The 14,786-nt window shown below is 53.9% G+C and overlaps 1 protein-coding gene across 2 annotated transcripts; it reads left to right on the forward strand.

Moving 5' to 3' along the window:
• Positions 1–3,984: 3,984 nt before the first annotated feature.
• TRIM50 (tripartite motif containing 50) lies at positions 3,985–14,111 on the forward strand. Of its 2 annotated transcripts, none has more exons than XM_029221772.1 (7): positions 3,985–4,137; positions 4,700–5,178; positions 8,158–8,229; positions 9,223–9,453; positions 9,575–9,597; positions 10,670–10,794; positions 11,713–14,111. In XM_029221772.1, exons 2-7 carry the CDS (start codon positions 4,780–4,782, stop codon positions 12,300–12,302), a joined length of 1,440 nt encoding a protein of 479 aa, XP_029077605.1. In that variant the 5' UTR covers positions 3,985–4,137; positions 4,700–4,779; the 3' UTR covers positions 12,303–14,111. The 2 variants fall into 2 exon arrangements, with proteins under 2 accessions (XP_029077605.1, XP_029077604.1); XM_029221771.1 differs by having other exon boundaries at positions 8,158–8,253; positions 11,713–14,109.
• Positions 14,112–14,786: the final 675 nt, after the last annotated feature.

The following is a 14,786-nucleotide window of genomic DNA, read 5'->3' on the forward strand; positions in this document are numbered from 1 at the left end:
GTGGGGACAAGGCCCCAGAGACGGTGGGCTGCTGGAGGGGTCAGGCCTCACAGCCGTGGGTTATTTCTACCCTCCGTCCTTCTCCATCGCATTCAGGGGAAACGTAGACGCAGACAGGACTTTAAAGTCAAACTGCCCAGTTCCCGAGAAAACAAGGTGATGGCCCTCACCTTCCCAGCACCGGAGCTGCAAAATCTGCAGCACCTGCGCTCTTGTGGAGCAAAGGAAGAATAGCCCTGGATTCCATCCCCTCCAGCCTGTCCCCTGCGTCCTTCCACTCTTGCCAAACTGAGGACTGGACGCCTTTGGCTATTCTCTTTCTCCTGCACCTGCCTTGCCTCGACTACAGATCATTTCTTTCCGCTCATATGTGCCCCCAGATACACCGCCTTAAAACAAATACGCCTCCCTTTGTCCCAAATGTCCCCCGCTGCAACAGGTGGTCTCATTCCTACTCTGTGTGGGAAAAACTTCTCAAAAGTGTTGCTGCAAAGGCTTTCTCGGCTATTCTGTCAACACCTCCTTACCCTCCATTTTCTTTTCAACTCACTTCAATACCACTTTCCCCTGTTCCACGCCACCATTCTTCTGTCGTTGCCAAATCCACCAGACGCCTCTTTGTCCGCAGGTTACTGGACTCTTGTCAGCATTTGATGAAGCTGACCTGACTGACCTTTAAATGCTTTTCTTCTCTTGGCTTCTGTATTTAGTTTTCTTTCCCTCTTGCAATAGAGGACCACAAAACTAGCTGTTTAAAGTAATACCTATTTATTGTCTCATGGTTCTGTGCATTAGAAGTCTGACACCAGTATCACTGAGCTAAGATCAAGGCATCAACCTCACTGGAGGCTCTGGGGAAGAATCCACTTGAAAGCCCATTCAGTTTGTTGGCAGATGCAGGTCTCGGCCTGAGGTCCCCATGTCCTTGCTGTCAGCCAGCAGTGACCCTGAGCTTTTAGAGGCTACTCTGTGGTCCTTGCACGTGGGCCCCTACATCTCAGAGTCAGCAACAGCATGCCAATTCCTTCTCAGGCTTGGAGAGCATATTATCTGATTGATATTCTTATAGGCTTTCCTCCTCTTCTGCTGCATCTCCCTCTGAGTCCAGACAGGGAAAGTTCTCTACTGTTAAAAGGTCATGTGATTAGATTGGACCCACCCAGATAATTCAGCTCCATGACTGTCATTACATCTTCAAAGTCCCTTTTGCCGTGTAAGGTAGCGTATTCACAGATTCCAGGAATTAGGGCATGGGTATCTCTGGGGGACCATTCTGCCTGCCACACCTTCCTGGTCACCATATCCTCCTCATTTTCCTCCTACCTGTCTGGCTGTCCCTTCTCAGTCATCCTTCTCTTCCTGACCTCTAAACATTAGCAACCTCAGGGCCCTGTCTGTGGACCCCTGCCCTTCTCTATTCCCAGTCCCTGAGAGAGCCCAACCATTCCCAGGTTTAAGGATGTGATATACCAGGACAGCCTAGAGCCTCCCCTGGGAACCAGAGCTCTAGGTGCCTGTGTCCAATTGACTTTTTCAGTGCTTCTCAAAGTGTAGTCCCCAGACTAGCAGCATCAGTGTTGCCTGGGAACTTATAAAAATTGGGACAAAATTGTTGGACCCCTCCCTGTACTCCTGAATCAGAAAGTCTGGGGCCTGGGCCCACAGGTTTCTCTTTTAACAAGCCCCCATGTGATTCTTGTGTCTGCTGAAGTCTGCAGACCACCGGGCTACTCAGCTGCTTCACCTGGTTGTCCTCAGTCAGGCATCTGACTCTGGATTCTCCCACCTGCCTTTTTCACCTTGATCTCCTTGGCATCACGATCCACCCACCCAGGTGCTCTAGCCACTGTGATCTATTATCTACACAGCGGCTAGAGGGATCTTTTAAAAATATAAATCAGATCATATCCCCTTGCTTTAAAACCCACCAATAGCTCCCACTGCCCTTGAAATTAAATCCAAACCTTTGCCCTGGTCTACAGGGCCCTCCCTGCCAACCCCTCTGACCTCATCTTCTGATGTTCCCTCTGGCTTAACTGTGATCCAGCCACCCAGGCCCCCTGTCTGGTGGATCTCACAAATACGGATGACCCTTGAACAGCAGGGGTTTGAATTGCGAGGGTCCACTTACACGCAGACATTTTTCAATAGCACATGTTACTGTACTGCACCATCCGTGGTTGGTGGAATCCATGGGTGGAGAGGGCCGACTCTAAGATATATGAGGATTAACCCCACACTGCTCAAGTGTCAATTGTACGGAACTCTTTCCAGCCTCAGGCCTGTGCACTTGCTTACCCATTGCCTGGACTGCCCTCCTTTCAGGTGGCTGGCCTCTTGGTATCCTTCAGTTCTCAGCTCAACCATCCCTCCTGAAAGATTGTCCTGCCCCCTTCTAGAATGCACCTCACAATCCTGCCACTCCATCTCCCTCTTTCTTACCACACCGTTTACTTCCTGCATAGCATTTAATGCTATTATATTATCTAGTTTATTTATGGCCTCACCCTACTCCTACCCCCATATATTATAAAATCCAAAAGGACAGAAGCCTTGTCTGTCTTGTTCTCTAATGGATCCCTAATACCCAGCCTAGTGCTTGACTCATAGCAGGTTCTCAATAAATATTTGTCCAATTCAATAAAATTGGCTTTCTACCTGCCTATACCAGACCTTGGTCTAGCTTGTCACTGGGGTAGAGACCTCACCCCACTGACAGACATGGGTGCTTAGGCCTGCAGGGGTCGTGGCCTGCTGATCCAAAGCTCCTTGTTTCTTAACACTTCTAGAGACCCTCACCCACCCCTGTCTTTTCCATTCAGTGAGTTCCCACCACACAGCCATGATACGGATAGTAGAGTATGACCATAATATTTATTAACTACACAACAAAATGACATTGAACTTCTAAACCTTCGAAATAACCTTAATAAAAATGTTTGTAATTCAACAATATTGAGTAAGAGAAGTTGGACACAAAAGAATACATGCTATGTAATTCTGTTTATTTGAAATTCAAAGCCAGGCCACATTAATCTATGATGATGTAAGTCAGGATACTGTTAGGGGTTCTGAATGGGGGATGCATTAGGAAGCCTCTGGGTGCTGAACATGTTCTGTATGTTGATCTTTTTTTAAAATGTTTACCAGTTTATGGTAAAGGATACAGATGAACGGCCATATGAAAAGGTATATAGGGTGAAGTCTGGAAGGGTCCAAAGTGTAGGAACTTCTGTCCCCGTGGAACTGGGGTGCACCACCCTCTCAGCGCATGGATGTGTTCACCAACCCAGAAGCTCCTCTGTATCTTTGTTTTATAAATTTATTTAATTTTTGGCTGCGTTGGGTCTTTGTTGCTGAGCGCGGGCTTTCTCTAGTTGCAGTGCGCGGGCTTCTCATTGCGGTGGCTTCTCTTGTTGCGGAGCACGGGTTCTAGGCATGCGAGATTCAGTAGTTGTGGTGCACGGGCTTAGTTGCTCTGTGTCATGTGGAATCTTCCCAGCCCAGGGCTCGAACCCATGTCCCCTGCATTGCCAGACGGATTCTTAACCACTGCGCCACCAGGGAAGTCCTGCTCCTCTGTATCTTGACCTTGTGAGTGAGAATACACATATAAGTTGTACCGCAGCTGTGTAGTTAAGATTTGTGCACTTTATAGAAGTTATACATCAGTTTAAAAATCTAGGTAACTAAAAATACCTTCATTATTCTAGAGAGAGAGAGGGAGAGATTGAGATTCAGAAAGGATTGTGTCAAAGCACGAGTCCACTCCCGTTTGGGGTCTGTGAGGTATGAATAGGTACCCAGTCCCTCTGTCTCTGCCCCTCCCCCATGCCTGGCCAAGGCAAGCACCTGAGTATTGCCGCTATCAGAGCCGGCGGAACAGAGGCTGCCTCCCCGGTCCCGTGATATGGCCTAGTTCCACCTGATTCTGAGTGACCTTGAGGACACCGGGGTGTTTCTGGGAAAGGGGAGGAGGAAAGGAGCAGAGACTAGGTAGAACTGGTGTCCAGCTACAATCCCCAGATCTCTGCACCTGCTGTCCCATCCTGGGGAGAAGAGAAGGCAGAGCAGATCAAGTCGATGATGCTGGTGTGAGGCCCCGGTGGGGGGCTCAGCGGATTCCCGAGAAGCCAGGTAGTCCAGTGTGGGGTTCCCCTGGCCCACTGCCGACTTCCGGTGAGACGCCAGTCAGCTTTTACAGAGGAGCAGGGTGGGAGCTCGGGAGACCACTCTCCAGGGTCCCAGGCTCTCTGGAACAGCGTTGTTCTAAGACAGAACTCCGCTTTAGAATGGCCTGGAGGCGTCAGTTGTCAGTGCAGATTTCCGGGGTTCATTTGAGATGTGTGAAGGGGTGACTCAGGACTTCTGTTGTAACTCTGCTTCCAACAGCTGCTCGCCAGTTTGAGAACTGATCTAGAAGGTGGGAAAGACCTTGGCTTGTTTTCGCTCTCCAGTTCTAGGTCAGGACACCTACTGGGCTGGAGCTTGCATTATTAGTGTCACTCCGTATGACCCTGCAGATGGCCTCTTTCATGTTTACCTCCAAATCCGAGTTAAAAATGTTGACTCCTGGACCTCCAACTGACCACACTTTTCATTTAAGCCCTTTGTTTTAAAGATGGGGAAACAGACCCAAAGTCATAGCGGGTTAGGACTGGAATCGAAGACTGGCGTCCTTAAGAGCCTCTCCTTTCAGGGCCCTTGGGGGCTGGGGGCCAAAGGAGTGGAGAGAGCAGGCTCCAGGGAGGCCGCCCTGGGCTCCAGCAGACTCCGTGGATGGCGTGGCAAGTGAGCGTGCCCGAGCTGGAGGACCGCCTGCAGTGCCCCATCTGTCTGGAGGTCTTCAAGGAGCCCCTGATGCTGCAGTGTGGCCACTCCTACTGCAAGGGCTGCCTGCTGTCCCTGTCCCGTCACCCGGACTCGGAGCTGCGCTGCCCCGTGTGCCGGCAGGAGGTGGACTGCAGCAGCTCCCCGCCTAACGTCTCCCTGGCGAGGGTGATCGAAGCCCTGCAGCTCCCCGGGGACCCTGAGCCCCAGGTCTGTGCGCACCACCGGAACCCTCTCAGCCTCTTCTGTGAGAAGGACCAGGAGCTCATCTGCGGCCTCTGCGGCCTGCTGGGCTCCCACCAGCACCACCGGGTCACACCTGTCTCTACCGTCTATAGCCGCATGAAGGTGGGCAGCGAGGCTGCTGGGGGGTGGGAAGTCGGGCCGCCCCTGGGGACACAGAGCCGGGTCCTGAGGCCTTGGGGCCATCGCCCGGCACAGAGGGGTCCAGGGTCAGCCTTGTTCTGGAGCAGAACTTGCGGAGCATTTGCTCATCCACCGATCACCTTTTGAGCAGCTGCTCCAGTCTCCAGGTGCTGGGGACTAGGTGACCCACCGGATGGAGAGCCCCCTGCGTCACGTGCTAGCCCCCTCCCCTGCTTTAGTCTTCTCTGTAGCCCTCATTAGATTCTTGAGCGCTCAGGGGACTGCACTCTCAGGCAGGTGAAGACAGGGACTTTGTTTCATTCCCTGGGATATTTCCGTGCCTAGGACCGTGCCGGCCAGGTAGTAAATGCCCAAAATGTATTTGTGGAATCAATGGATTCCTGCCCTCATGGACTGTTGCCTCAGAACTAGCAGATCACTGTTTATGAATAATAATAATAATGATACCATCTTAGGTTAGTCTATTGATCTAAGGTTTATGAAGAGTGGGGTTATTGTCGTACTTGCAAATGAGGAAACAGGCTCCCAGAGGGTAAGGGTCTTAGTCAAGCGCATACAGTTTGTCAGTGGCAGAGCTAGGACTCACACCAAGGCCAGTTTTCATTCCCCTGGCACCAGATCAAGGAAGGACAGGAAGGGCTTTTGGAAGTAAATTGTAATAGGGTACCTGGCCCGGTGTTTGGGTGGGTGGGCGGCTGGGGGCAGTAAGGATGAGGAATGAGGAAATTCAGGGGGGGGCAGGATGAGGGAAAAGCATCGAGATCCGTAGACAGAGGGGCCCCTGGAAGCTGTTGCAGGGCTTTCCTGGCTGAGTGCTCTGGGCAGCATTTCTTTGCTCCTTCAACCCTGGGAGAGAAGTAGGAAAGGTGCACAGGGCCAAGCCAGGTCGTCCACCAAGTTCCCCTACCCACAGGCATTTCCTGGGCATCTAGTATGTGCTAGGTGCTACACTGGCACCCATGGTACAGCAGTGGGCGAGAAGTTCACCCTGCACCAGAGCTCACAGTCTGGGGGTCTGACAGAGTCCCGTGTGTCAGGTGCTGCTGTCAAGGTTAAGTGCAGGCAATGGTGAGACCATCTGGAACATGGCTCCTGCGTGGTCTCAGGTGGTCAGGGAAGGCTCCTTGGAGGAAGTGGACTGGTAAGCTGAGACCTGAACCATAAGGAGGACTTGAAAGGAAAAGAAAGGGAGGAAAAGCATCCTAAGTATAAAAAGAGCACGTGCAAAAGACCAGGAGGCAAACAGCGTGGCACATTTGAGGAATTCTACATTGTTCCAATAAGCACGAGGGAGAGTGAGGTGGGAGTGAGGTGAGGTAAGCGGGGGTCAGGTCATGAAAAGGCCTGTGTGACATGAGACGGGATTAGGGGTTTATTCAGAGAACCAGGATTGGAAGGTTTTAAGCAGAGTCGTGATGTGGCTCGATCACTCTGCCAGAGGATAGATTGGAGAGTGAGGCTGGGAATAAGAGATTAGGAGTAATCTACATACAGGCGGTCGTTGAAGCCACAGGTGTGGAGAAGACCAGCCAGGAGAGTCTGCAGGAGTGATGGGGAAGATGATGCCCCCAGGAGCATCAGGACTTAAGATCTGGGTAGAGAGAGAACTCTGAAAAGGAGCGGGAAGGAATTCACTGAGGGAGCGGGAACGTTGGCTGAATGTAGCCTCCAGGAAATCAGAGGAACAGAGCATTTTGACAGGAAGGAAATCACTTGTGTGAAATGTCTGCTGATTGAAAAGAGCCTGTCTGGTTTAGCAGTAAGAATTGGTTATCTTGGCAAGAGTAGTTTTAGGGGAGTGTGAAAGGAGGAAGCCAAATTGCAGTACAGTGAAACTGAGTCGAGTTTTATCAGCAGAGGGCTGCCTGGCGGAGGAGGAGACTCCTGGGAGCCCGTCATTTCTGGCTAGGAGCTGGGAGGGCTTGGGTCCTGCTTTTGGATGTGGGTTTTTGTGATCTCAAGACTCCTCCGTGTGCTGCAACTAAGTTACGTTCCATTATCAGATCTCTTTCATGCATTCCTGTTTTCTCCTATTGATTGGGATCTTAAGATACTTTGTTTATTTGCATAATTCTGTTTCCACTCACTGTGGCCCAGTTGATGAGAAGGAACTAGTCCCATCTCTCTTTGCCTTGGGAGGGTTACCACTGGGATGCCCTTCTCAGGCTCCTATGAGATCGGATGCCTTGTTATGGAGAGCAAGGACTCTGTGTTCATTTATCTCCATGCTGGCTCTATTTTTTTCTCAGCTCCCTTCCGGAAAGGCTCTTGCAGCCGACTTCTGCTCGGGCACTGTCTAAGCCAAAGATTCTGCGCACTCCGTGGGCACAAACCAGCAGGGCTGCATTAGGTCGTGTGGCCAGTTGGTGCTCTAGGTGGTTCTGGTTGGATCTCTAAGGTTAAGTCAGATATGGGGCCAGGGCAACCTAGGAGAAGTTTACTTAAGCCTGGGAGGCCCTAAATCCAGCCTGGGCCCAAGCCTGCTGGAAATGGATTCAGGTCTTTATAGGGAGTGGGGGGTCACCAGGTGACCCCTCCCTTGGCCATTGCATGCACCATTGGCTTCACTTGGGGCCAGCCTTTCTGTGATGACTCCTGATGAAATGCCCACTAATTCTGGACCTGCTGGTGACCAGCAAGTTTCCCAGGTGGGTTCCCTACGGGCAGCACTCCACGCAGGGAGTGTCGACTTCAGATTGGCGGTCGCCCCACTTGGATGTTGTGTGGTGACTTCTGGTGGCTGTAACAACTTGTAGCATCTCTGTCCACGGCATAGAGAGTGATGACGTGGAGATCTCTTCCATCCGGGCAGTCCGTGCTGTCAGTGTGGAATATTCTTGAATAGCCTTTCCTATTTTGTGCTTGTGGCCGTCGGGCTGCCCCCGGGAGCTGGGGGTGGGGGTGAAGGGGTCGGCGGCTTATGGGGCCTGTTGCCTCCAGGAGGAGCTAGCAGCCCTCATCTCCGACCTGAAGCAGGAGCAGAAGAAGGTGGAGGAGCAAATCGCCAGACTGGTGAACAACAGGACCCGGATTGTCGTGAGCGCCCCGCCCCTCCGTGCCCCTCCCTGGGGCCGGCCACCCGCCTTCCCTCTCCTGCAGAGCCCAGTGCCCCACCCCTCTGTGCCCTCCCCTGGGGCCAGCCACCCGCCTTCCCTTTCCTGACAGGAAGCCATGCCTTCCATATAAAGCCAGAATTCAAAGCATTCCCGGGTGGGGTGGGGGAAGTGCAAAGGCTCTTGGAGGAATTCAGCACAGTTGTCAGGACTGTCGCCAAGTTGGCTTGTGTCCTCCACGTCCTTGAGACTGAGATAACCTAGAACCCAAGTCCCGGAGGTAAACAGCTTAACACGTGGGCATGACTGCCCGCCCTCTGCCACCTGTGGCTGCTTGACATTGACAGCCTGGGCAATGCCCTCCTAGTACCTTAGAGCACAGGCACGGAAAGGCTTGAAGCCCTTGGTGGCTGTCTGCTTTTCCTAAATGAGGGGCACTTGGGTCTGGGAGTCTGTGGAGCCTGGGCCCTACAGGTAGTCATGAAACGAGCAGGAGACCGGCATCCGTTGAAAGTCAACTCAATTAATCTTCCTCATCCTGGAGAGGGAGCCTGCTTTACCCCGTCTGATGGAGGCAGAACTCAGGGTCACACGGGGAACCCTTGTTATCTCACTCCAAAGTCTGCTCTCCAGGGCCTTTCAGACTTTTTTTCAGTTGTGGAACCCCGTGATAAAGCAAAATCTTACGTTCACACTTGTTAGCAAAGATGGGCAAAAGGAGAGCCACTGTGTTGGAACTGGGAGCTGGGGGCCCAGCCTCTGCCCTGCCACTGTCGTCCTCCCCCCGGGGCCACATCTGGGATCCCCAGGCACAGTGTGTGAACACCTGGCAGGAGTCAGCCCTGGGACTTGGGTACCAGGACCAGCCCGGTCAGAAGGCCCGAGCTGCCAGGCTCTGGGGACGCCGAGGTCAGCCATGGCTCCTGCCTTGACCAGCCCTTCCCTGTCCCAGAATGAGTCTGATGTCTTCAGCTGGGTGATCCGCAGTGAGTTCCAGGAGCTGCACCATCTGGTGGACGAGGAGAAGGCCCGCTGCCTGGAGGGGGTGGAGGGTCACACCCGTGGCCTCGTGGCCTCCCTGGACATGCAGCTGGAGCAGGCCCGGGGTGCTCGGGAGCGGCTAGTCCAGGCTGTGGGTGTGTTGGAGCAGTTCGGCAACGAGAGTCACCATGAGTTCATCCGGGTGAGTGGACAAGGGAGTGTCCCCTGTGCCAAGGCCACTGGGACTCCAAGTGCCTCCCCCTTCCTGTCGGCTTCCGCATAGCCTCGTCCATGCTCTAACCCTCCTCCCTCTTGTCTTCCAGAAGTACCATGCCATGGCCTCCAGGTAATAACCTCGGAGGGCACTCTCAGCGAGGGCCTGGTGGCTGCGGGCATGGGCGTCTCATCTCCACTGGATCCTCCCTTCAGTTTTACTGGTGCCGGGAGCAGCTGCCCACATCTGGTTCTGTACTGAGCCCAGGGAAAGTGACAGCCTTGCCTTTAGGGGTCTCCAGTCCTTGTGGGAGGCGGCGGTGAAGTATGGTTACATCACTATGGGCACCTAGAACAGTAGAAGTTCACACAAGCTAAAGAATTAACACAGAGGGGGAGGTGACTGGGGGGAGATCGGCAAAGACAGCACACAGGTGGGATGGCTGAGAAGGGCAGAGGACAGGCGTTTGCCAGGCACGCTGACTCACGTGAAAGGGTAGAGTGTGCGCAGGTTTGGAGTATTGTGAGAAGTTCAATGTCATGGGTGTAAAGGATGATGCAGAGCAGAGCAGGAGATGAGGTGGGCGATGGTGGGTAAGGAAACATGCACCGTGGCTTGTAGGAAGGGGTTGGATCCATGTTCCAAACCCAACAAATGAATCACCTGTGCAGTTCCTGAGCCTTCCTCTGCCACGTTTATGAGAGCCTCCTTGTTTTCTCCAATTTCCCTTAGTCTTAAGGACAATTTGGTTAGGAGCATTGGCTTAAATGAATGGACAGAGGATCTGATTGGCTGAGTTTGGTTTCCACTCCAGCTGGAGCTGGGGGCCAGGGTCACCAGATACAGAGAAGTGGTCCTCAAACGGTGCATCAGAACCACCTGGAGGGCTCAATTAAAACAGAGGTCACTGGGCCCCAGTAATGAGTTCTGATTCAGCAGGCCTGGGGTGGGACCCAAGACAATTTGCGTTTCTAACAAGCCCCCAGGTGCTGCTGCTGCTCCCAGACCTGCACTTTGAGAGCTACTGATGTAGTGTTTCCCCTTCCAGGAAGGAGGCAGGTCCTCAGAGGGGGGCGGGTATATGGTGGGCATCTTCAGTGCACGGTCTTCTGAGCTGTGGCTTGGCTGGTTGGACCCGCGTCTGGGTGAAGGGCTGGGGTGCACGGTAAGCAGCTCCACCATCACTGTGGACCTTTGCCCCCAGTGCAGAGCTCCAGCAGGCCCGGCCCCTGGAAGGCGCGTTCAGCCCCATCTCCTTCAAGCCAGGCCTGCACCAGGCTGACATCAAGCTGACTGCGTGGAAAAGGCTCTTCCGAAAGGTTCTGCCAGGTGAGACCCCACCCACCCATCCTCCTTCCAGTGTGTGAGGTGCAGAGAACTGGAGTGGGGGCTGGCACAGCTAACGGTGAGGGCGCTGTGGTGGGCTTCCGCCAGCAGGGGGAGCTCAAGCCCCGTTCCGTCTCTTACTAGTGACTGGGAGAGTGGTGTAATTTTTGAGCCTCAGTTTCCTCATCTGTAAAGAGCCCACCTTGCTGGGCTGCGTAGTTTCTAAGTAGACGTGTGTGTGTGTGTCTGTGTGTGAGTGTAGTTTAGTACTTAATAAATGGCAGCGGCTGCTCTGCCAAAAAATAACTCGGACCTTTAACTCCTTCATTACTAGCACGTAAGATCAATCAATAGACTGATTTCATCCAACAAAGGCACAAACAGGGTTGATATAAGAACAAAAGGGGGAAAGGGGGGAACAAAACCTGCAGGTAATCTCTGAACCATGAATGCTGTTTGCATGTTTTAGGTGTAAACTGCTTAGCTGGCAGCGAGCAAAGAGGTCAGTTGGGATAGTTTGTCCTTGACTGGGCTGCTAGGGTATCCAAGAAACCACTGCCGTTGTTAGAGGCTCCAGAAAACCTGGGGAGTGAAGCTGAGGCGCCCACGTGACAGGCCGTCTCCCAGATCCTTCCACTGGCACCTCCGCCTTAGGCAGGCCGCCTGCACCGTTTCCCTTGCCAGAATGCCTGGGCTTGCAGCAGCCCATTCTCCACCCTTCAGGCATCATTCACTCATTCGGCAAATGTCCTCAGGGTTGCCTGCTCCAGGCCCCAGCCCCTTCTAGGCCCTGCGGATACAGGGAAGAGGCCGACTCAGTTCTTCTCCCGAGGAGCTCAGGGCCTGCCATCGGCCTCCCTTGGGGCGGGGCCTGCCGCCTTCTGCGAGGCTTGAATACACATCTCCTCTGATCTCTCCCAGCTCCGGAGTCCCTCAAGCTGGATCCTGCCACGGCCCACCCACTCCTGGAGCTCTCCAAGGGCAACACGGTGGTGCAGTGTGGGCTCCTGGCCCAGCGGCGCGCCAGCCAGCCCGAGCGCTTCGACTACAGCACTTGCGTCTTGGCCAGCAGGGGCTTCTCCTGCGGCCGCCACTACTGGGAGGTGGTGGTGGGCAGCAAGAGCGACTGGCGCCTGGGGGTCATCAAGGGCACAGCCAGTCGCAAGGGCAAGCTGACCAAGTCCCCAGGGCACGGCGTGTGGCTCATCGGCCTGAAGGAGGGCCGGGTGTACGAGGCCTTCGGCTGCCCGCGGGCGCCCCTGCCCGTGGCCGGCCACCCTCACCGCATCGGCGTCTACCTGCACTACGAGCAGGGCGAGCTCACCTTCTTCGATGCCGACCGCCCCGACGACCTGCGGCCGCTCTACACGTTCCAGGCCGACTTCCAGGGCAAGCTCTACCCCATCCTGGACACGTGCTGGCACGAGAGGGGCAGCAACTCCCTGCCCCTGGTGCTGCCCCCGCCCAGCGGGCCCAGCCACCTCGCCCGCCCGCAGCCCACCAAGCTGTAGCACTGCTCGGGGGGCTGCCTTCCCAGCTGGGCACGGGGGCTCGAGGGGTCCTACCGGCTCTGGTGAGCAGAGGTTATGCAGTCATTCGGGGAGGTCTTCCTGCCTGGGTGTCCCTAGAAACGTTTAACGATAGGGAGAGGACCACGGTCCCATCCCCAGCAGTCAGGGGTGTGTTTATTAACCTCTTTCCAGGCTATTAACCGGCTTATTAACCAGTGGAGCCAGGCCGTGGGGCCCGCGGGTCAAGCTGGGCTTCCCTTGGGCCCTCCTAACCGCGATCTCTGCTTACTCTTCCCCCTGAGGGTGGAAACGCTCCCACACGTGACTTCCCCCCATCACTGTGAACTTTAAATGACTTTAAGGATAATAAAATTGACGTTATTTCTTCCTTTTCAAATGATTTGCAGTTATCAACCGCTGTACATACCCACTGCTTTATGCTCAGGCCTTTAAAAGCAGCTCCAGCGTCTGGTGGGGCCACATCTTGCTTCCACCCCCTGCCCATCGGTCTCTGGTTAGTCACAGCAAACACTCCGTCATTGCTCTGTCCCCAGAGACTTCTCTCAACTTCTGTCTCTGTTAGAGAAGATGGAAATGACACTCCTGCAGAGCAGAAGCAAGTAGGGGCCAGATGGGGGTGTGGCCCATCCCTGAAAGCTGCCGGGCACATGGGAGTGGGTCCAGAGCCCAGGTCTGTGCATGCTGAGCCTGCCCTGTGGTCACCCCAGACCAAGGCTGGGACAGCTGAATTCATTCCCAAGAACATGAAAATTGGAAGAGAGAGAGAGAGTGGCTGGGGCTGAGTCATCTGAGGTCTGGTGCTTTAGAGAGAAGCTCCCCAGCCTTGTGCCCTGAGGTCTGTGGACCCGTCCAAGAGCCTTCCTTGGGGCACAGCCCTGCCCTGTCACCCTGGCATGAATCCACATCGGCCACACAGACAAAGTCTCAACCCACAGCCTATCTGAACGATCCTCCAGGAACAGAAGAGGGAGGAAGATCGTGAGGCGCTACCTCAAGGCCATCTTTACCGACCTTTATCCTCACGGGAGACTCAGGACATCACCTCCCTGGCTGTGAGAAGCTCTGAAGCTTTCTGCCCCCCTTCCCTCCCAGTAGGGCTGCAGTCTATAAAAGAGCTTAGCCGCATCTAGAACTGGCTCCTCAGCAACGGGATATCCCACAAGTCAAGTTGCAGCCACGAGCCCTTTGATTTCCACACCATCCTTTTCGGCGGGGCAACAAGGCCCACGTGCAGCTTCCACCTTTGGCTAATCTTCCTCCTGCTGTCTATGTAAGTAATAAACTGAATCAAAAGCTGGTTGTTGTCTCTTGATCAGCTGAATCTGTCGGGCCTTGGCCTTGGTTGCTGTATGCTTGACACCTTCCAGACTTGGTTTTTGGTTTTGCAGCTCTTCCTTCAATTCCATCAGTCTACCTCCACTCTCCACCCTCCTCCACCATGCTGTGTCCTGGGAGGCTGGCCCCGCTGGAATGCAAACCCCTCTGGCTTCCTGTTGGGTTCAGCTGAGGGGAGGGCCTGGCAGGAGATCCCAGGGCAGTAGAGGGAGTTGGAGGTATTTCTTTTCCTGGTTTTCTGCCTGCTGGGCTATGCGTTGGCGCCTTCCCTCTACTGAAGACTCCTGGCAGACAGCCCTCTCCCTCTGCTGCTCTTCCCTTGTTCCTGTCGCTGAATAGTGAGCACCGTGCCGTCTTCCGTAGGGGCCCCTTAACTCCCACTGTTCTTTTAGAAACAGTCCCTTCTTTAAACTCAGCTACTCACTTATGTGCACCTTTCTGCCTCCAGCCAGACCCTGACAGACACAATGGCATACTTCTGCACCCATTTAATAAATCCCCTCTGTTGTTTGGCTAACCAGAGTTAGTGTTTGTGCTTGCAACCGAAAGATCTTAACTGATACACATCCAATGTGCAGAAGGCAGAGGAAAGAGCAGTTAATTCTTCGTGTGGAGTTGGCATTTAAGCTGAAAGAAGTGGAAGACAGGCAGAGGAGAAGAGCCTTCAGGGATCTAGGTCCAAAAGGGATGCTGCAGCTGGAGCTGGGCCTGGAGATGATGGTGGGGGCTGATCCGGGGTGGGGGGCATCTATGCTACTTTAGTGTATGTTAACTTTGTCCTGTGATAATGACAGTGTGGGAGTGGGCGAGTCTGCTCAGGGAGAAAATATCCGACTGACAGAAAGGAGGTCAGAGAATGGAACACCAGAACCTAGGGGAACAGCTTAGACGGCGTTGCCAAGGAACCTTAGAAACGGGCAGAGAGATGGGAGGGTATGCTAGCAGGAGAGGTCATAGAAGCCAAAGCTTACCAACAAAGAAGGTGTGTTCAACAGTGCCATGAAACCCCAGATTCAGCAGGAAAGGCCTAAGGAATATTTGGAGATTCTTGGTAGTTTGGGAGGGACCCATCTCAGTGCAGCTGGTGGAAAACGGACTGCAGGCAGTTAGATAATAGCATGCGATGAA

Source organism: Monodon monoceros, unplaced genomic scaffold (assembly GCF_005190385.1).
Source record: "Monodon monoceros isolate NGI ecotype Baffin Bay Population unplaced genomic scaffold, NGI_Narwhal_1 Super_Scaffold_13, whole genome shotgun sequence".
Classification (NCBI taxonomy): domain Eukaryota; kingdom Metazoa; phylum Chordata; class Mammalia; order Artiodactyla; family Monodontidae; genus Monodon; species Monodon monoceros.

What these genes read in the sequence shown, in the direction of transcription:
- TRIM50 (XM_029221771.1), top strand. Translation starts at nt 4,780, where the DNA reads ATGGCGTGGCAAGTGAGCGTGCCCGAGCTGGAGGACCGCCTGCAGTGC. An exon ending in CCGTCTATAGCCGCATGAAG is followed by an intron (nt 5,179 to 8,157) that starts GTGGGCAGCGAG and finishes TGTTGCCTCCAG; the next exon opens with GAGGAGCTAGCAGCCCTCAT. An exon ending in GTCACCATGAGTTCATCCGG is followed by an intron (nt 9,454 to 9,574) that starts GTGAGTGGACAA and finishes CTTGTCTTCCAG; the next exon opens with AAGTACCATGCCATGGCCTC.